This window comes from Trichosporon asahii (assembly GCF_000293215.1).
Source record: "Trichosporon asahii var. asahii CBS 2479 unplaced genomic scaffold scaffold00051, whole genome shotgun sequence".
Lineage (NCBI taxonomy): Eukaryota > Fungi > Basidiomycota > Tremellomycetes > Trichosporonales > Trichosporonaceae > Trichosporon > Trichosporon asahii.
The window spans coordinates 692,230-710,961 of NW_014040873.1; the positions used below are offsets into that span (position 1 = coordinate 692,230).

General features: G+C 60.0%; 8 protein-coding genes across 8 annotated transcripts; 5 read left to right on the forward strand and 3 right to left on the reverse strand.

Annotated features, from left to right (window-relative positions):
• Positions 1 to 360: 360 nt before the first annotated feature.
• Positions 361 to 4,466, forward strand: A1Q1_02642 (suppressor protein SPT23; the record flags this gene model as incomplete). The annotated part of the gene is made up of 3 exons (XM_014323903.1): positions 361 to 551; positions 600 to 860; positions 923 to 4,466. The coding sequence occupies 3 exons, from the start codon at positions 361 to 363 to the stop codon at positions 4,464 to 4,466; spliced, it is 3,996 nt and encodes a 1,331-aa protein (XP_014179378.1).
• Positions 4,467 to 5,229: 763 nt separating this feature from the next.
• On the forward strand, positions 5,230 to 6,639 carry A1Q1_02643 (uncharacterized protein; the record flags this gene model as incomplete). The annotated part of the gene is made up of 3 exons (XM_014323904.1): positions 5,230 to 5,527; positions 5,578 to 5,665; positions 5,913 to 6,639. The coding sequence occupies 3 exons, from the start codon at positions 5,230 to 5,232 to the stop codon at positions 6,637 to 6,639; spliced, it is 1,113 nt and encodes a 370-aa protein (XP_014179379.1).
• A 340-nt stretch (positions 6,640 to 6,979) lies between these two features.
• A1Q1_02644 (uncharacterized protein) lies at positions 6,980 to 8,014 on the reverse strand (the record flags this gene model as incomplete). The annotated part of the gene is made up of 2 exons (XM_014323905.1): positions 6,980 to 7,414; positions 7,928 to 8,014. The coding sequence occupies 2 exons, from the start codon at positions 8,012 to 8,014 to the stop codon at positions 6,980 to 6,982; spliced, it is 522 nt and encodes a 173-aa protein (XP_014179380.1).
• A 1,601-nt stretch (positions 8,015 to 9,615) lies between these two features.
• A1Q1_02645 (uncharacterized protein) lies at positions 9,616 to 10,089 on the forward strand (the record flags this gene model as incomplete). Its single annotated transcript, XM_014323906.1, has 2 exons — positions 9,616 to 9,717; positions 9,766 to 10,089. The coding sequence occupies 2 exons, from the start codon at positions 9,616 to 9,618 to the stop codon at positions 10,087 to 10,089; spliced, it is 426 nt and encodes a 141-aa protein (XP_014179381.1).
• A 289-nt stretch (positions 10,090 to 10,378) lies between these two features.
• Positions 10,379 to 12,592, reverse strand: A1Q1_02646 (uncharacterized protein; the record flags this gene model as incomplete). The annotated part of the gene is made up of 6 exons (XM_014323907.1): positions 10,379 to 11,101; positions 11,140 to 11,346; positions 11,397 to 11,509; positions 11,590 to 11,763; positions 11,808 to 12,202; positions 12,243 to 12,592. The coding sequence occupies 6 exons, from the start codon at positions 12,590 to 12,592 to the stop codon at positions 10,379 to 10,381; spliced, it is 1,962 nt and encodes a 653-aa protein (XP_014179382.1).
• An 824-nt stretch (positions 12,593 to 13,416) lies between these two features.
• On the reverse strand, positions 13,417 to 14,011 carry A1Q1_02647 (uncharacterized protein; the record flags this gene model as incomplete). Its single annotated transcript, XM_014323908.1, has 2 exons — positions 13,417 to 13,752; positions 13,829 to 14,011. 2 exons carry the CDS (start codon positions 14,009 to 14,011, stop codon positions 13,417 to 13,419), a joined length of 519 nt encoding a protein of 172 aa, XP_014179383.1.
• A 504-nt stretch (positions 14,012 to 14,515) lies between these two features.
• On the forward strand, positions 14,516 to 16,261 carry A1Q1_02648 (pyruvate dehydrogenase e1 component beta subunit, precursor; the record flags this gene model as incomplete). The annotated part of the gene is made up of 5 exons (XM_014323909.1): positions 14,516 to 14,737; positions 14,899 to 15,051; positions 15,099 to 15,177; positions 15,265 to 15,413; positions 15,659 to 16,261. 5 exons carry the CDS (start codon positions 14,516 to 14,518, stop codon positions 16,259 to 16,261), a joined length of 1,206 nt encoding a protein of 401 aa, XP_014179384.1.
• Positions 16,262 to 17,034: 773 nt separating this feature from the next.
• A1Q1_02649 (uncharacterized protein) lies at positions 17,035 to 18,432 on the forward strand (the record flags this gene model as incomplete). Its single annotated transcript, XM_014323910.1, has 1 exon — positions 17,035 to 18,432. One exon carries the CDS (start codon positions 17,035 to 17,037, stop codon positions 18,430 to 18,432), a length of 1,398 nt encoding a protein of 465 aa, XP_014179385.1.
• Positions 18,433 to 18,732: the final 300 nt, after the last annotated feature.

Here is an 18,732-nt window from a genome sequence, read left to right on the forward strand (position 1 = left end):
TCCGTCAATCCGTTGATCAGTGCGAGTCTTCGACGCATCAATCTTCGAATTTCATCAGCGGCATCGAATCCGGTTCATCTCAATTGACATCTGTCTGTATGGTTCTCGACATTGTGTCCGACGAAACAGCATATTAGGTCCGCAACCTCGTCGATACACGCCGTTCCTTGAACCCCGTGGTTGACCCTCGCCGCAAAGCAAATTCCGTCTTCCCTTTACCTTTCAAAGAGGACGTCAACCCATTCCATCTCTACCTTCGACTTTCACATCGTCATTTCTCTCTTCATACCGGTCCGTCTTCACCAGTCGTCCACCATCCAGGCAATCCACGACAGAACCTAAAGCTCGGTAGAGGCTGGGATGGACTCCTGGTCAACGTCATCCCCATTCTCGACAGACTCTACAATACCCTCTTCTCCTGAAAGATCCGGCGGCAACAACGGCAATCGTAACACGTCCTCCGGCCCGTGCCCACCACCTGTCTTCCCTGCCACCTCTGGCTATCCATTCATGCAGGGCATGCAGGCCCTCCTCAGTAACCTTGCTGGATCGTGAGTAATCCACCTCTCTAGTGGACGAATAGCGCTGACTAGGTTCAGGTCACCGTTCGGTTCAGGTTCCTTTTCGGCCTCACCGGGGGGCGTTCAACCTAATGCCAATAAGGCCATTACGAACGATGCCAAGTCAGCTCTCCCAGTGAACATTCAGCAGCGCGTCGGCGTCCAGTCCGTTCCTCCTCCGAGCATGACCTCCTCAGCGCATGGAGGCTCGCGAACGGAGCCACCGAAACGCATTTACGACGTCGAGGGCCTCACGCTCTCGACCCCCACCATCGATGACGTTGCATCGTCATACCCTGCGTGAGTCTACTTCTTCTGCGACGGCGGCCGTGCATCGCGATTCTTTCAACTGACGACTGCAGACGCAACAAGATTCTGCTGCAGGGCGACCCCCAGCACATCCAAAAACAGCGTGTCGAGACCGCCATCCGTGTAATCATTGACATTCTCCGCACCATCCCTCCGTCTCCCTCCAATCCTAATGTCTCCCCCTCCATCGCGACTCTTCTTCCCCAAGACCCCGCCGGCAATATCCTCGCCTCTTTTGAGCGCTTAGCGAACTTTCGAGGACTGCGCCTGCAGGCAGGAACGACGACCAAGGCGAGCTCGAAGAAGCAACTCGCCGCCGGAGCGGTGCCTGCGCACCAGCTGGCGTATCTGGAGACTGCGGTCTACATGAGCGGAGAGAATGGCAAGCGTGTGTATGCTTGTAAGCGGTGCCGTGGGCGCGAGGAGAGGCGGCGAATGAACAAGGACGCCGCTCGCAAGAAGCAGATCACGCCCGCCGTTGATCCGACCACACCAGCTCCGCAGCCGAAGCCGTCACAGCACCCTCCGACGGAGGACTACATCACGGGTGTCAACTCGGCCCAGTACGACCCCCACCGCGTCACGCAGGTAGTTGAGGAACCGCCGTGGGATCCGGCGGTCCCCGACTGGCGACATGAGATCGTTCTATTCAACTCGGCTCCGGAGATGCCCATGAAGGATGGCAGCTGCTATTGGCTCCCATTCCGCGTCATCTGCTACTGCAAGTGTCACGGCGAGAAGGTCGGATTCCGCATCAAGTTCACCCTTCGCACTTTTGACGGCCGGATCATCGCCTCGGAGATGACGAATCCGATCAAGATCACCGATGACCACAAGACCGACGCAAAGTCTAAGCCTCGCGCGGACCGTCTGGCGTCTGCGACTCCGGCGCCTTCGCGCCCGCGCAAGGGCCGCATGAGCACCGCGTCTTCGCAGCGGCAATCGCCCGCTCCGTCTGAGAGCGAGATGAGTGTCGCATCTGAGGTTGGTCCTAGCGTCCAGAAGCAGACTCCTCAGGTACGCCAGAACAAGCCTTACGATCGTCCGCCTTCGCAATCGCCCGCCGTCCAGTCCTCAAACCTTCCTCCGTTTGACTTCATGTCTCAGATCAACAATGAGCGACCAAGGCTCTCGCGAGAGCCGTCTGCGTCGTCTTATGCGTCACCAGCGGACATCACGAACTGGACCGACGCACTGCAGCAGGTGACTGTCAGCCCTGACGCACTCCGACGACCTGACTTTGCGGGATTGACGGCGCTGAACCTCAACGCTCACAACATGGGTGTGAATGGTGTGAATGGTCACGCCAACGGCCAGCGCATGGGAAGCACAGACTTTGGTACCATGCCCAACGGTCTTGGTGGCACCGGTGTCTCACATCAGAACGATCTCTACGGCAGCGGTCTCAACTCGAACAGTCTCACCTCTGGCAGCCTGAACTCGGCGGGCAGCCCCCTCGACCTGTCGTCCCTGAGTGCAGGTATGCCTTCTGTGCAGCCCATGATGTTCGGCAACAACAACAGGAACGGTGCGAACGATGTCGACATGGGAAATAATGTGAACCTCGAGAACATGCTCTTCAACCCCGGTCACTCGACGCAGAACTCGATCTCTTCGAGTTATCAGGACGACCAGTCTTCCGTGTTCTCTGGATTCCAGCAGGGCAGCCTGTACAGCGAGAGCGGATTGCCTCCGGAGAGCGCCCTCGACGACATGATCGACTACTCGGGCGGCGAGAGCACGGGGGCTGTCAGCCCGATGCAGCACCTCAATCTCTCCCCGACCGCGCCCATGGGCCAGCTCGACCTTTCGGGAGTCAACGGCCACCAGTCGCCGTACGGACAAGCTAGTGGCTTGCCTCCTGCGGCGACTCAGGCCGAAGCCGAGGCTCAGACTCGCGCCCTGCTCCAGATGCTTGGTCGCCCGCAACAGCCATCTGTACCCACTCCGACTGTGTCCCACGTCATTCCTGCCGAGGGAGACATGGCGGGTGGAACCCCTGTTGCTATCGCTGGCTCCGGCTTCACTCGCGAGACTGTCATTGTGTTTGGTGGACGTCCCGCGACTACTTCGTTCGTGTCCGACTCCTTCCTGCAGTGCACGCTCCCCCCTAGCCCGGTTCCTGGAGAGGTGCCCGTCACGGTCCAGAACGTCACTGCTGTGTCGGTTGGACCGGGCATGATGTTCAAGTACACCGGTATGGACAAGGAGATGATGCGCCTCATGCTTGAAGTTCGTCAGCTTCATGGCTCACAGGACCCCGCCGTCCGCCTCGTCGATCACATCGCCCGCTCAAACCACAACAGCGACATGTCCGACCGCTCCAGCCCCAACGGCAACAACTCGTCGCCGTTTGACTCGGACGCTCCTAAGAAGGCTCGCCGTCCGTCTGCCCCGAAGAAGGACCTGCAGACTACGCTTATCGAGTGTCTGGAGATCATGGATGAGTCGTCGCCTGGCTCGCTCCGCCGCTCCGGTGTCGTCAACCACGCCAACAAGGCTCAGCAGACCCTTCTGCACGTTGCTGCCGTCATGGGTTTCCACCGCCTCCTTCGCCGCCTGGTCGTTGTCGGTGCGCACCTCAACACCCAGGACATCAACGGATTCACTCCTCTCGCGTTTGCCGCTCTTTGCGGACAGCCGCAGTGCGCGCGCGTGCTCCTCGAGGCTGGTGCTTCGTACGACGTTCCGACCTCGCTCGGCGAGATGCCTTTGGACCTTGCCAAGCTCGCCGATGGCAACCCTGTCGAGAGCATCCTGCTCTCTGCCGTCTGGGCCACCGCTGTTCCCGAGGAGGAGGACGACCATGCTTCCATCATGTCGTTCGACGACAAGAGCGAGATCGACGACGACAACCCGAGCTCGGACGACTCGGACGGTGCTAACAGCACGTCGGACGCTAGCCGCATTCTCCGCCAGCGCAGGATCTCCCGCAAGGCGAAGAGCAGGGCGAAGCGCAGGATGTCGTCGGTGCAACACACTGTCAACCACCGCCGTGCTACCCACGAGGACATCACCCACGACGTCGACGGAACGGTTATCCCTATGCCTCACGAAGACCCGCCTCCTTACACGCCCCCGAACCAGCCCTCGTGGATGTCGAGGACCATCTCGAACATCTCGCACCCGATCCAGGACAAGGTTCTGCACAACTTGCCGTTCTTCAACGGGGACAAGGTCTCTCTTCCAAATGGCTGGGTTGCTTTCCCGGCTCCTCCCTCTTGGGACACCCTGAAGAACATCACCAATCCGGAGGACATCAAGCTTTTCACCCAGGCAATGGCGGCTGCGGCCTTCAACGCTGTCGTGCAGTCTGGCGCCACTACGTCTTCCAAGCTCGACGAGAGCTCCCCGTCGACTCGCTCTCCCAAGAAGTGGCGTCGTCGCCGCTCCAGCGTCGACTCGCGCTCGTCGCGTGACATTCAGGCGACTCAGGTCGTGAAGCAGGTCAAGCAGGACCGGATGCTCTACTTGTTCTGGCTCCCCGTTCTGCTGTTCGTCGGCTTCTGGCTGCTGGTGACTGCGCTGCCCATCGCTACCGGCTTTTGCTTACTCTACGCTCGGCAGATCAGTCGCGCGATCAAGCAGCGCCTATAATAGACTTCCCTTTTACTCTTTTCATTTTTCATTCTCTGTCAGTTAGAATACATGTAGGTCGGCGAGTGTGAGGTGGGGAGGCGAGCGCAAGGGGAGGTTGAATGTTGATTTTGGTATCAGGAGAGGGGTTAATAATATCGTCAACCATTTGTAACCATGCCTATGTTAGCATTTATCGCAATACATTCTTCTGTGTAGCAAGAGTCGAGGCCTGACGCATGCGTGTGTGGTGTTGTCAGATATTGATGGAAGCGGCACTGGTTCGCTGCGCAATACTCGCGGATTGGTGCCAAGTCCAGGTAGTACACAGCATCAAGTCCGCCAGGCACGTCGCCTGAGGCTCCGGGTGAGTCTGTGATGGAAACATTACTAATTGACGAGAGGTTCGCAGTGTGACGAGGGCAGGGTGCGCACGAGCGCAGAGGGAAAAAGCATCCGCTTTCACTTCTGGGACACGGGGTGTGATGGCTGTCCAGCGCTGGACCCTCAATCCGTCATGCACAGCAAAACACAGGCCAGTGCCCCCTGCTTCTTCCATCCGCATACATAGCTCACGAGCTTCTCCTCTCCTCACCTCACCTATCTCTACCATATCAAACCTACTCTGTGAGTTATAGGCACTTTATGCGGCGTCCAGAATGCGTTCCGAAAGCTGACATAGAGCAGAACGACAACAGTCGCAACCAGAGCTGCCTCTGCGCTTTGTTTACACAAACAGTATCCTAGGGAAGGACCAACCGCCCGGACACAAACAACACCAACCATGGCTTGTAAGTTGCGTATCCCGATCACAACTGACACTGCAGTGGAGGGAATGAAAGAAAAGCTGTCGGCCGGCACAGCAAAGCTGAGCAAGGCGGCCAAGCTGCGCAAGTCCGACACGCAACTAATGAAGCTGTCGAACGCTGCTGTCGAGGAGCGAGAAGCCCGTAACCGGGGCGGCGAGCCCAGTTTAAACCGTCTGCAGATTGGCGCCCACCTCGGCATCCTCTTCTTCACCTTTCTGAGCATCTGTCTCATGGCTGCTGTCGCGGCTTTCCAGGCCAAGTGGATCAAGGTTTGTGAGTATCTGCATCTTGGAGAGAATGAGCGGTGCACTGACGCCCAACAGCCGGAGGAGTCGGCTTCTCGCTGTTCATCCTTCTATTCAACTTTGTGCTCGCTGCATGCCTACTCGCCATTCCGCTTGCTTATGACCGGTGAGTCTCATATCGCACGAGTAGCTTTGGTGGAAGAGCGCAAGTTTGGGCATTGTTGTGATCGGTCCGTGGTATATCGGGTGGCTGGTCGTTTGCCCCTGAGGAAAATCAAAATCACACGCGCTCCCCTAGTGTGAAACTACCATGTCGCCCATTCCCAACGTCACACCGAACCATCCTTCCGCACATCCACGCATGCACTTGGAGCTAGCATGTAGCGCTTTGTGCATAAGCTGACCATACCTAGATGGGACAAGTGCAAGCGTGCTGCCCAGTTCCTGGCTCAGCCCCGTTCCCACGTCATCCTGAACTCCTTCGGTGCTCTGCTCCAGATCATTGTCACTCTGATCACGACCATCAGCGGCTTCGGCAACCCCGGCTGCAAGAACCCGGACAACGACCCCAGCGCGGACGACGACCGCGGCGATGACTACAAGGATGCCCTCCCTGGCTGGTGCAAGACGAAGCAGGCCTCGGCCATCTTTGACTGGTTCACCCTCGCGTGCTGGCTTGTCTTAGTCGCTCTCTCTGCCATTGCTTTCCGTGACGAGCGCCGCCGCCTGCGCCGCGAGCCGCGCTTCATTCCTCCCGAGGAGGAGGACGACACGGACCTCGAGATCGCAACGGGTGGCTACGCCAAGGTGGGCCACGACGACGTCTTCGACGACAAGCACCAGGAGCGCCCCCCGATGCCCACGGTCGACTACTCTGGTCACGCCGCCCCCGCGCCGCGCGTGAACCCCGCCGTGCAGCAGATGCAGCAGTCGGCCCTCGCCCGCCCCAGCGTGGACGTCTACGGCGCCTTTGACGGCGACATGCCCGGCGCCCAGGCGCAGAGCCGCACGATGCAGATGGCCTATGCCGACCCGTACGCCCAGGTCCGCGCCAGCCTCGACACGCCGTACCAGATGCCGGCGCAGTATGCTCCGCCCCAGTCCTATGGCTCGCCCGCGTACGGCTACCAGCAGAGGTAACCGCGGGTGCGCGTTAACGCCCGCAAGCCAGCGTGCTGTAGTGTGACGACGAGTGTACGACCAACCCCACCCCGTATGAGGAGCAAGGGAACCTGTGAGATTATGAACTGTACAGTCATGATTCGTGTTGTAGCGACGATTTCCCTGCACCTCTGCCCCCCTTCTTGTCCATGATCTGTGACTTGAGTGCGCTGTGCGCCAGCTGCCCGAGTCTAAGCCTTTGGACTCTGCTCTTCTTCGAGCAACCCCGACTGTTAGAATCCCGCGATAGACATTAGTTTAAGCGATGCAGTGTATTGTGCTTCCTCTCATACGATGCTTTAATGATTCATTTCTTAGATTAAGCCGAGATAGCGAGGCCGAGGGTGGTCAGGGCGATCAGGGAGACGGCGTTGAGGGCCGACGAGATGCCGTGGTAGAGCTGGAAGCGGGTGTTGGCGTTCTGGAGCTCGGTAGACGCGGCAGGCGACGAGGCGTCCTTGCCCTCGACCTTCTCGAGGCCGGCGCGGTCAATGGCGGCACGGGCGCAGGCGGGGCCGACAATGAGCGCGTTGATGAGGGTCGGGGCCCAGGCGCCGAGGACGAGGAGGGCCTGGACACCCTCCTCGTGCTGCCACCACTTGTGGGTGTGGAGGAGCGAGCGGTGGAAGTTCAGGTGGGTGCCGAGGAGGAGGGTGGTGAGGGTGACCTGGGTCTGGAGGTAGAGGGGCTGCTGAACCGACGAGAGGAGGGAGAAGGTCTCCTTGGGGACGGAGGAGTAGGCCTTGAAGCCGGACTGAAGTTAGCGAGACTCTTACAGAGGATAAGAGCAAGAGCGGCGCGAGGAGAAAAGGGATGAAACTGAGCAGCAGAGAGCACTGCCCGTCATGAGCATTGGGTGACAGGACAGCCGCACTCAAGCCCCAGCATCGACGCGGGAGTGGCAACGTGAGGACCGTAATGTACGAGATCTCAAAGTCTCATAATCCAGCACCATCAGGGTAGAATGCTAGCATATAGCAAGGGGGCACGCCGGCATGGCACCATCCGGCAAATGGAAAGCACACGCGCATCGGAAAGAGAGAGGAACGTGCGAGCCGAGCGCTGCCATGTGCATCGGCATCATCGAGCTCCGTCTCCACCCCCCCTCGCCTGTTGCGTCCAGGCCGGCATCCACATCTCCGGGCTGTAGTCCAGCGATCCAACATTCCTCCTGCTCTGCTCATGCCCTCGTCGTAGCGTCGGGGTTGATAACTGGGTCAAAAGGGAGGAATGAGTCCCCCCTTCCTCACGCTTGATGTGAACTCACGATGGTGTTCCAGACGTTGGAGCCGAGAGCGTTGCCCCACGTGAGGAGGTAGAAGCCCTTGAGGGTGAATGGAGCGAGGGAGCCCATGGTGCAAGTCGACTTGAGCAGAAGGATGCTTGGGACGCAGACGAGTGAGTGGAGAAAAAGAAAAACAAACCGAGCCAGCGAGCGAGCGAGCGTGCCCGGTGCAGTGCCGTGCAGCGCTGCGACGCAACGCAGCGGCGGCCTGGCCGGCACAGCGGCCACAGCGCGTCTGGCTCTGGCTCTCGTCGTGATGCACCGTGTGAAGGGACCAGGTGACCAATCGAGGACCGGGTTTCTCCTAATCCGCCCCCCTCCTCTGGGTCATGCACGTGTGACGTCATGCTCACTGTGAGAGGGTGGAGGAAGGGCAACGTGCGATTCCGAAGTCTCACTGGGTGCATGTGCGCGGGGTGTTCCAAAGGACAGAGCATGTGTACATGCCTCGATCGAAACGCGGTGCTTGACGCGACTAGCGCCTAACACGAGGGACAACATATCATGTGTTTCCGGAGAGGAGGGGAGGAAGGCAGCTGAAGGCAAAGGGCAGTGAGGTCGCTGGCAGGTTGGCTAACTGCAGCCCGGGGAGCCGAGATAAGGCGATTACATCCAACTGTTGCTCTCTTCTGCCCGCTGACATTGCTCACACTTCTGTATGAAGGGAACGTCTTTGTCGGATCCAAGCGCATGGCTAACAACAAGTTGGCTTTATTTATCGCTACTGAGACTGGACTCTGGCCGCGGAAAGCAATACGGTCCCCCACCTTACCGCCGGACTAATGTTCCGCGACGTTCCGACTGACCGAGCCTATGATATTGCGATCGACATCACGCCTCAGCCTGCGCCAGCGCCTGTCACAGCCACAGACCACCAAACGACAGCCTCGAGCAGGACTTCGTGGGCCTTCGGTGTCTTCCTCGGCGTCCATTATAGAACTGATATCACAGGCAGAGGCGTACCAAGAGCGGCCCCTCACCCTACCAAGTGCAACTGACGAGTACGCAGGCTGAGATCACCGAGCGACGAGTGTAATGATGTCGGTCTCCATCATCACATCACTCGTGCCGCACAACGTACGCCCTGCTACGCCCCTGCTGCACTGGCCCATGCAGGCCTGAAGTAAATTGTCTTCGGCATGTCGGTGGTACCTTAGTGATCTGCAAGCGGTTGCGGGCCAACATGACAGACTAGGGGACCGCGATCCGCGTGCCTCGCCCGGTGGTACCGAAGCCATGCGACCGCTATCATCAGTTCAGACGGCGGATGAGTGGGCCTACACATGCCGTTCTGGGCCTCTCTGTCTCCGTCATATTCACCTCTGGCGGTAGGCGACGGCGGTCTACGCCATCGGTGCGAGCTTGGGTATGTTGTGTCATGCTGCTGGTTGGGGAACTGGGTGGGACGAGTGTTGTTCCCTCACATTCTTGCTGGCTCGCCGAGCTCCCATCGCACTCAGCGGAGCGCGGGGAGCTCGGCAACGGCTCTCCTCTGCAGTGTACCTCCCACTTAACACCCCCCTGGACCAGCAAGTATAAGAGGCAGGAGTTGACATGGTCTGATCTCCATCCCTCAAGCACTCTCCAAAGTCCCAACCCAACGAACACACCCATCCGCAATGACTCCCGCTCGTCTCGTCGCCCTCCGCGCCGCCGCCGCGCGCCCCGTCATGACCCGCTGCAGCGCCCGCGCCTTCGGCACCTCCGCCGTCCGCGCCGATGACAGCCTGCCGAAGAACTGGAACGAGGCGATCCAGCAGGTGAACAAGAGCGTGAGTTATCCCTTGAGCCTTTCCAACTGAACCGGAACTGATTCCCAGTTCAACGCCGGTGTCAAGGACGCCGCCAGCGCGATGGAGTCGTCTCTCGATGACATCTCCAAGAACGCCAAGCCATACGCTGAGGACATTGCCAACCGCCTCAAGGCCGTGTTCGGGGACAAGGCGCCCTCGGCCAAGGACGTCCAGAAGGAGCTTGAGCAGTCGGCCAAGCAGGCGTACCAGGCTGTCGAGGAGACCGCCAAGGAGGTCTCCGGCGACGCCAACACTGCGTCCAAGCTCGACAGCCAATTCGCCAGTGACTTCAGCAAGGCCGCCAACCAGCGCGCCAGCGACCTCAAGAAGGCCCTCAACTCCAACAACTAAGTCTGTAGTTGAAGATAGTTGACGATCGTAATCGTGAAAGAATGTTAGAAGTTTTGAAGTCACCTACTGCTGCACGGGTACTGCCCAGCTGGCGCCTCTCTCTGCTGTCAGATCATCCTGGGACCCGGTTAGTGCCCCGTCAGTCCTCCCGCGCGCTCCGCGCAGACATGATTACGTGTTACATGATGGAACGAATCCGTAGCGTAAAACTAAGCGCCTAGTTGCGCGCGACATTGGCTGCTCTCGGTTGTGGTGCCGGCGGCTGCGAGAACGGCCGGGCTAAGGTCAGCTACGCCATCCACATACGACTGATCCCACCTAACGATGAGGAGCTCAGCGCACCTGGTGCGCCGCTGCTTGCTGACATAGCCGGAGGTGCCGGGGCACCCTTGGAGCCCGCGTTCTGCGCCGCCGAAGAGTTCAGAAGATGGTGCTGGAAAGAGTTCTGCGGAGGCGTGGCCGACCCACTCAGATAGTCGGCCAACCCTGGGAAGCGGGCAGACGCGTTCGCCCGCTCGCCACCGCTGCCCCCTTGCTGGGAACCCTGTATTGACGGCTTCACGTCGCCGCCCAATGACGGCTGGCTGGACGGACCATGTCCGCCCCCTAACGGCTGCTGAGAATGCCCGTTGACGTGCTGCTTGTCACCGCCGCCATTGGTCTGCGGCACGACCTCCCTTCGAGGCACGGCGAAGGCTTCTGTGCCTAACGTCTTTCGTGAGGGACCACTCTGCGGTAATGAGGACGACGACGACGCGACCGATCGAGATGGTGCAGATGGTTCCGCCTGGACGTTGGGCTGCATTTGTCGGTGCTGCTGGCGCGGCACCTGCACAGGCGCGCTATAATGATGATGCCGCCGCGGGTCATCGTCGATGTGCAGGTGCGAAGCAGGGTGCTGGCCGGGGGCTTGATAACCGTAGGCGGAGGTCGAGGGACCCGCATATCCTCCGTACATCGCTGGTGACGCATGACGTGACAGCTGCTGCTGTTGCTGCTGTTGGCGAGCGGCCTATGACCCGTTAGCGGGTGTCCAGATACTACACTTACGTCTATCGCACTGAGGTCGGCCAAGCCTTGTTCCGTCGTCAGGCGAGATGGCACAGGTCCCGGAGACCAGTCGAATGGTTTCGGCGGCTTCTCGACTTTGGGAACGGGACGCTGAACTTTTGGTGTCTCGATCTCATTCTTCTCGCGAGCCAACCGCCGGCGCTTGCTCCAAGTCTGCTCGAACTCCTCCCAGTGCATCTGGTCACGCTGATCCTTAAAACATTAGCACCGATCGAGTCCACAAGCCGTCAACTCACAGTCCAGGTTTGCCATGAGATCTTTGTTTCAACATCGCGCCAAATCTTGAGATCGGCCAAACTCTCCTCATATCGACGAAGAGCAATCTCGTGAAGCCGCTCGCGGCGTGCCTCTACGATTTTGTTGAGCTGCAGGAGCGCCGGATGTGTGCCTATGCGTCAGCCTACTTCCTCCGCCATAGTGAAGACTCACCATTGAGGATCATCTCCTCCTCCTTGGCAGCTTCCTCCAATCTTTCCACGTAAAGTCGGTCACGGAGAGCAGCGAACTTCACTTCCAGAGCAACCATAGCACGGATGGCTGCCGTACTGGGGCCGGGAGCGTGAGACGAGTGGTGACCTGACGCGCGTGATGGGGCAGCTGATGCTGAGTCTGATGTCAGCGAAATCCATGCAAGGGAACGAACGCACCTTCAACTTCGACCTCTGCAGCAGCTTCCTCCTCGTCTGCGGCTGGCTCTTCCTCGGGCTCGGCAGCGTCTTCGACATCGGCCTCATTCTCGGTCACTGCAGCCGTGATCGTTCCCTCCGCGTCGTCGGCCGCCTCCTCGTTGTCCTCAGCACGCATGGTGATGTCGCCATCCGCCTCGGGCTCATCGTCGGCTGGATGCGACTCCTCTTCCTTGACGACAGGCTCCGCTGGAGCAGTCTCCGGATCTTCCTCGGCGCCTTCCTCGAGCATCGGCTCGTCGTCATCGTCGCCTTCCTTGTCCATAGGTGAGGAGGGAAGGTTGTCGTTGTGGGGAGGGTCCGAAGGGGGCGGTGGCGTCAGCGAAGGGGACGGCGACGCTTGCCGTTTGGACGGCCTGCACACATCAGCACCACAACCATCATGCATTCACTTACCGCTTTCCGACCGGTGTCTCGTCAGCAGTGTCTTCTGGTGCCGGCGCGTCGGCTTCCTCCTCGTCCTGGGCATCGTTGCCTGGCTCCTCAGCCGTACCATCAGCCTGCTGGGGGACATCATCAACGTCATCCTCGTCATCGGTGAGCTCGCTGTCGGTTAAAGGCTCCGTTAAGGTTGTCGGGCTGCTCCCTCCGACCAGGTCGCCTTCATCGTTGTCATTGTCCAGGATGTCGGCGGCGGGACCAAGGTGGAGGGGTGCGGGAGGCGGGTCACCGTTCGCGGTCGGCTCCTGCACCGGTGACGGCGACGCCGACGACAGTGGAGAGGAAGACCTCCGCTGTTCCGACATGGATGCGAGCGGGGCAGTCGACTGGGGCGGGCAGAGTCGCGGAGCTGTGCAGCTCTTATCGAGTGAGAGCCGCCGTGGGGGAAAGGATGAAGGAGGTCGGAGAGCTGTGAGGGAGGTATGGGGGACGGAAAGAAACAGAGCACAGTGAAATAGAGGTTGATTAGGAGGGTCGGGACAGAGTAGAGGTAGCTGAACAGTGTGTTGGTGGGATGGATGACGGTGGGAGAAGGTTGTCCAACGCGTAGGAGCAGCCAGTTGGTGGCCGGTGCCGGTTGAGCGGACAAGGTGGGACTAGACGCCCACGCCTAACATCGGGAATCGACATGACCTCATGCGTTGCTCAGATTTTAGCTTCCGCACGCCTAAACCAAGCCAACCGTTGTTTTGTTAGCCGACCAGGTACATGTCTCACCACCGTGGCCAGACATCGCGTGCACCTAGGCTGGCGCATTCAAGGCGCTCAATAGATGGGTGCACCACATCTCATTGATCGGCGCATTCAGAAGACGCACGCCCAACCACAGATCGCAGACGCCGCGCGCCGCGCAGGGCACATAGCTGGGCGTAACTGTACACGCCTTGATACTGCAACCTGTGTGTTCGGCATGTCCTGGCGTTGCGACTGTGCGCGAAAGGCTAGCCACTGTACGCACGAGTTGAACTGGGGCACCGGCGCTCACAGTGTAACAGCGAAATCTTACACCCAAAAAGCCCAACATGCATAATTATACAACAAAGATCTGGTACACAGCTGCCATGTCAATGCCCTCGATGCCCATGTGTAATGAATAAGAGTCGCTCTCGTCGCCTCGCCGCCTCGCCGCTCACTCGTCCGGAATGTCATGAGGCTTGCGGATACCTCGCGACAGCTTGTAGTAGACGACAGTGGAATCGGGGTCATTGATCGCGACGTAAAGGGTGTCGGGATCAAAGGTGTCGTTCACCTCGGACGACTCGGGCTCCTCGTCGACCTCCTGCTTCTCGCCAGTCTTGTCCGCCAACTGGATCCGGAGGTCGGCCATACTGGGCGCGAGGGGAGGGAGAGCCTCAGGCAGCGAGTCAACAGTGATCTCAAGCAGAGACGCGAAGATGGTCCGCAGCTCCTTGGGAGTGAGGGCGGTCGTGTGCAGAGGCAACGGAAGCACGGCGCGGAGGGGGTCCTGACAGTCAGTTTCCAAGAAGCGGAAGGAGATAACGATTAGTACGGGATCGTAAGTCCGATTCCGGTCAACTCACGTCCTTCCTCTTGCGTCCAACAACGGCAACCCACTGGGTGCCGGGGAGCTGCAACGGATGGAGCTCACACCATTGCACGGCGAGAGAGAGGTCGCAGAGAGCAGTGGACAGCGGGCCAGCCTGCAAGGGCGAGGCCGCCGTGAGGTGGGCGATGTGAGGCGCCAAAACTTGAGGTGCGATCATGCTGGTCTGGCTGTCTGGCTGTCTAGCTGTCTGGCGGACTGGATCAACGAACGCTAGACGCTGAGTGATCTTTATTTTGCGGTGATCGGAGAATGCAACTTGGATATCGGCTTGAACGAGCGGCTGTGGACGACAACACTCCGGCTCGGAAATGGAAATTATCTCTTAGATAGGGGTTCACGTGACGCGGATTCGAAATCTGGCAGGCTGACGGACAGCCCGCTCCGCGATCCCCAGTGGAGGACTCAGGGAATGTGATGCAGAATATGGCAGGCTCTGGCAGGGCTCACCCAAAGCAAGCCCCGGTTTTGGTGGGATTCTCGAGGGGAGTGCCGCGCCTGGCTGCCGCCGCTGCCGCACTGCCGTGCCGAGCCGGGGCTGACGGCCCGCAACCCAGCGTCTTCCCCCACCCCACAGACTGGTGCAAGACCGACTGACCTCACCGGCGACATAACATCGACCAAGACTTTTCTTCTCATCCTCATCACATCCTCCATCCACACCATGGCGTCCCGCTCAGCCATTTCTCGTCTGACCCCCCGGGCCCTCGCCCCTCGCGTCGCCGTCCCCCGGCAGCTCAGCACCGCGGCGGCCGTCTCCCGCGCCGCCGTGGCTACCACCCCCATGGCCCGCGTCACCGCCTCCCCGTCCCGCTACCTCCTCAGCTCTATCCAGCAGCAGCGCCGCATGGCCAGCTCCGAGGCTGAGGGCGGTGGTGAGTCCATGGTGAGTCTATCCCGAGAAGCCCAGCGCACCGGAGTTCGCCTGGGCGGCGCACGACCATTGCCGCCGGCCCCGCACCTTGGGATAATTGGGCCATCGGCTTTTTCACAGGGCACTCCTTCTGGGCGTCTGGTTTCGATGTATGCATGCGCTAACCCGTTCAGACTGTCCGTGAGGCTCTCAACGCCGCCATGGAGGAGGAGATGAACCGCAACGACAAGGTTTTCGTCATGGGAGAGGAGGTCGCTCGTTACAACGGTGCCTACAAGGTCACTAAGGGTCTTCTGGACAAGTTCGGTGAGGAGCGTGTTATCGACGTGAGTTGCGCCCGTTTCTGGTGACAATTTTGATCTAATCTCTTTAGACCCCCATCACTGAGTCTGGATTCGCCGGTCTCGCTGTCGGCGCTGCCCTCGGAGGTCTTCACCCCGTGTGCGAGTTCAGTGAGTTTTGCGAAATCCCTTCACGGGAATTAGCGGACATGACCGTCCGCTAGGGTCATGACGTCGCCAGCCACTAACCATCCTCAGTGACCTGGAACTTCGCGATGCAGGCCATCGACCAGATCATCAACTCTGCTGGCAAGCTCTACTACATGTCCGGTGGCACTGTCCACTGCCCCGTCACCTTCCGTGGCCCCAACGGTGCCGCTGCCGGTGTTGCCGCCCAGCACTCTCAGGTGAGTTACTACCTAAACTCCGTCCATTACCGCGCCTTCCCTGGCCCGATGCTCGAGCGTCCGGGGCACGGAACTGTTCCCAGTCTCGATGCTGTGGCGACTGCGATGCCGGTACTTGTGGTGCTATTGCAGTCTGAGGACACTGGCGTTCACCATACCTCCGACCTGCTCCTCCGCCTTCCTGCTTCCTCTTCTCGTACCTTCCTTCCTCTTCCTTCTGTTGACGCGGCGTCGCTAACGGGCAGTGCTACGCCGCTTGGTACGGAAGCGTTCCCGGCCTTAAGGTCGTCTCTCCCTGGTCTTCTGCCGACGCCAAGGGTCTCCTGAAGGCCTGTATCCGTGAGCCCGGACCCACGGTCTGTCTCGAGAACGAGCTCCTTTACGGTTCGTCGTTCCCGATGACCAAGGAGGAGATGTCCGACGACTTTGTCATCCCCATTGGCAAGGCCAAGGTCGAGCGTGAGGGTACCGACATCACTCTTGTCGCCCACTCGAAGGCTGTCGGAGACTCGCTCGAGGCCGCCAAGGCTCTTGAGAAGAAGGGCATCAGCGCCGAGGTCATCAACCTCCGCTCGATCCGCCCGCTCGACATCGACACCATCATCAAGTCGGTGAAGAAGACGAACCACCTCATCACGGTTGAGGGTGGCTTCCCCGCGTTCGGTGTTGGATCGGAGATCATCGCCCAGGTGTGCGAGTCGCCCGCCTTCGACTTCCTCGACGCTCCCCCTGAGCGCATCACTGGTGCCGACGTCCCGACCCCGTACGCTCAGACGCTTGAGGAGCTCGCGTTCCCGGACGCCAACGTTGTCGCGAAGGCGGCTGAGCGTCACCTGTTCAAGCAGTAAATATTTGTATCAACCGCTTAATAGACGATGTATAGTCGGATCAGGCGGGCCGTAGTTTAATGCATCATGGGCTAGTTACCATTGTACAGGACTTTCTACTCTTTTGCCATACGTATGTGTGTGTTTCCAGGCTGCATTATTGTTCTCTGCCGTCGCAACTGTTGGACCTCTTGCTGTCGTAGCCGCGTAGCTCAAAGTTGGAAACGAAACGGATGCCCAGGCGGTTGGTGGGAAGGTTTGACGCACACGCCACCGACCCCTGGGCAAATCCGATCTCCCACGTGGGCTCATCTCACCAATCGCTAAATTGACCCTAGATACGGAGCGACGTACCGAGGAGTATGAGACCGCGACCGACTCGATCTCGTCTTGAACCTCGACTCATCTCGCTAGCGCCGTACCGCATCGAACGCCGGGCGGGCCACAGCTCGCTCACTCCCTCGATACTTGAGAGTTTCTGCCAGTTTTCTGGGCGGCGACTCCCAACATTACGGCAACACACTTGCATATCTCGTTTCCCCGCCTCCACATCCTTTGCCACCGTCGCATCACGAACAACCTACGGTGCTCGGCAGCACCAGAAGCAAGTGAGTCTGCCACTCTGAAAGACTGTCCGCAAGCTTGGGAGTACAAGGTGGCGCTCCCTTGTGGCTTCAGACCGCAGGATCATCCTCACAGGGGCATAGCTGACAGCCAGTGCTCCCCGCTCTCTCCACTGCGTACCGAATATCGTAACCATACCCGTACCTCTGATTCTACGGCGGGGGCCACGCATGGCAGTCTCCCCGCGCGCGAGCAAGGGCGTCGCGAGTGCCGCGGCGACAATACCCGTCGAGGGTTCGTCGTCAGCATACGCGTTCAGCCCACCCCACGCCGCCCAACGACAGCCTGACTCGGCGTCAGCAGTCTCGTCATCCTACGGCTCCTCGCTTTCCCTCACTGAGCCGCGACCCTCACCATGGCACGCCATAGCGGACAGTCTGCAGACGACGCCGTCCCTAACCCCGGCGCCGTCGGCACTGACCTCCTCCGCCCTGCGCGAGTGGGAGCGTCAGCTCGCCGGCGCCGACGCGGTGCGCCACCTCCTTTTCCCGGGGCGCGGGTCGCCGAAACTCTCAGCCGAGCGAGACCGCGACGGCCACGTCGAATACAAGCTGAAACTCATCGACCCCGAACCCGAGCGTTTCGACCGGCTCGTGACGCAGATGATGTGGCGGCTGAAGCAGGGCCGGAATGAGGCGATCTACGAGCTCGGCCTGGGCGACGACGGAAGCGTGATTGGCCTAACGCGGCCTGAGATGGACGCCTCCTTGAGCACGCTGGAACGCATGGCGAGCGAGGTCGGCGCGACGGTGCTGGTGCTCAAGGAGATTGTCCTGACCGAGTTTTCCGACTCGGACTCGGCCGCCTCGAGCGTCTCAGGTTGGAGTGGGAGTGCAGGCGCATGCAGCGGGAGCTGGAAGGCGCGCCGGCCCGATCTGGACGAGTTCGGGCGCCCGAGAAGAGGCACCAAGAGCCTCGATGCGTCCGCGCCCACGAAGGAGAAGAAGAAGTACGCCGCCGGCAGCTACATCGGCGGCAATGCCGGGGTGAAGAAGAGCAGCGACAAGCGCCGCCGCGCCGCGCAAAGGCAGGAGAGGAGGCGCATGGAGCTCATGCGCGGAGACGGCATGAGCCCGACGCCGTTCGACTCGTTCTTCGACGAGGGCGAGCAGTCCCCGTCGCCGAGCGGGCTCAGTGGGAGCAGCCCTGCTAATGGCCTGAACGGTGGGAGCGGCCCCAGCTCGCGACCAGGCAGCACGCTCAGCCATCGGTTCGACCACCTCGAGCCTTCCTCCTCGGGACGCTCCAGCGTTGCGGCACATCTCGACGACAGCCCAGGCGAGGGCACGCCCGACGACACCTTCGTCGACGGGCTGCGCATACCGCTCGACTCGTTATCGCTCTCTTTTGCAGATGTTATCGAGGACCAGCCGTCGCCGCGCTCACCGCGGTCCCGGTCGCCCGCTGGGTTCAGGCTCCCCGCCAGCCAGACGCAGGAGGAGGGAGGCGATGAGGGAGGCGATGGCGCGGTGGAGGAGCTCGTATGCGTCGAGGCGCTTGTTGTGAGGAAGGCGGGGCTAGAGGGCGAGTACTTCCTCCCTGAGGATGGGTGGGGCTTTGGCGAGTAGAGCCGCGCAGAATGCTTTTTGAGCAGCTTCATGAGAGGAAACAGTAGAGAGCAACAGTTACACCAGTAGACGTATCAGTAGAAGAAGAACCAAGTAGCCAGTACCATCATGTATCGAAGTCCGCGACACAGAGAGAAGCAGTCTGGCCTTTGCAGGGGCTCGCTGGTGTCGCCGTTGGGGGCCATCAACAATCCTATGTAGTGTGCGAGCGCGCGAGTTGCGGCATATATTTACATCTCATGGCATGGCAGGATACGATAGCCAAACTTTACGGGGTAGGGCCCTGTATCGGCCCAGGAC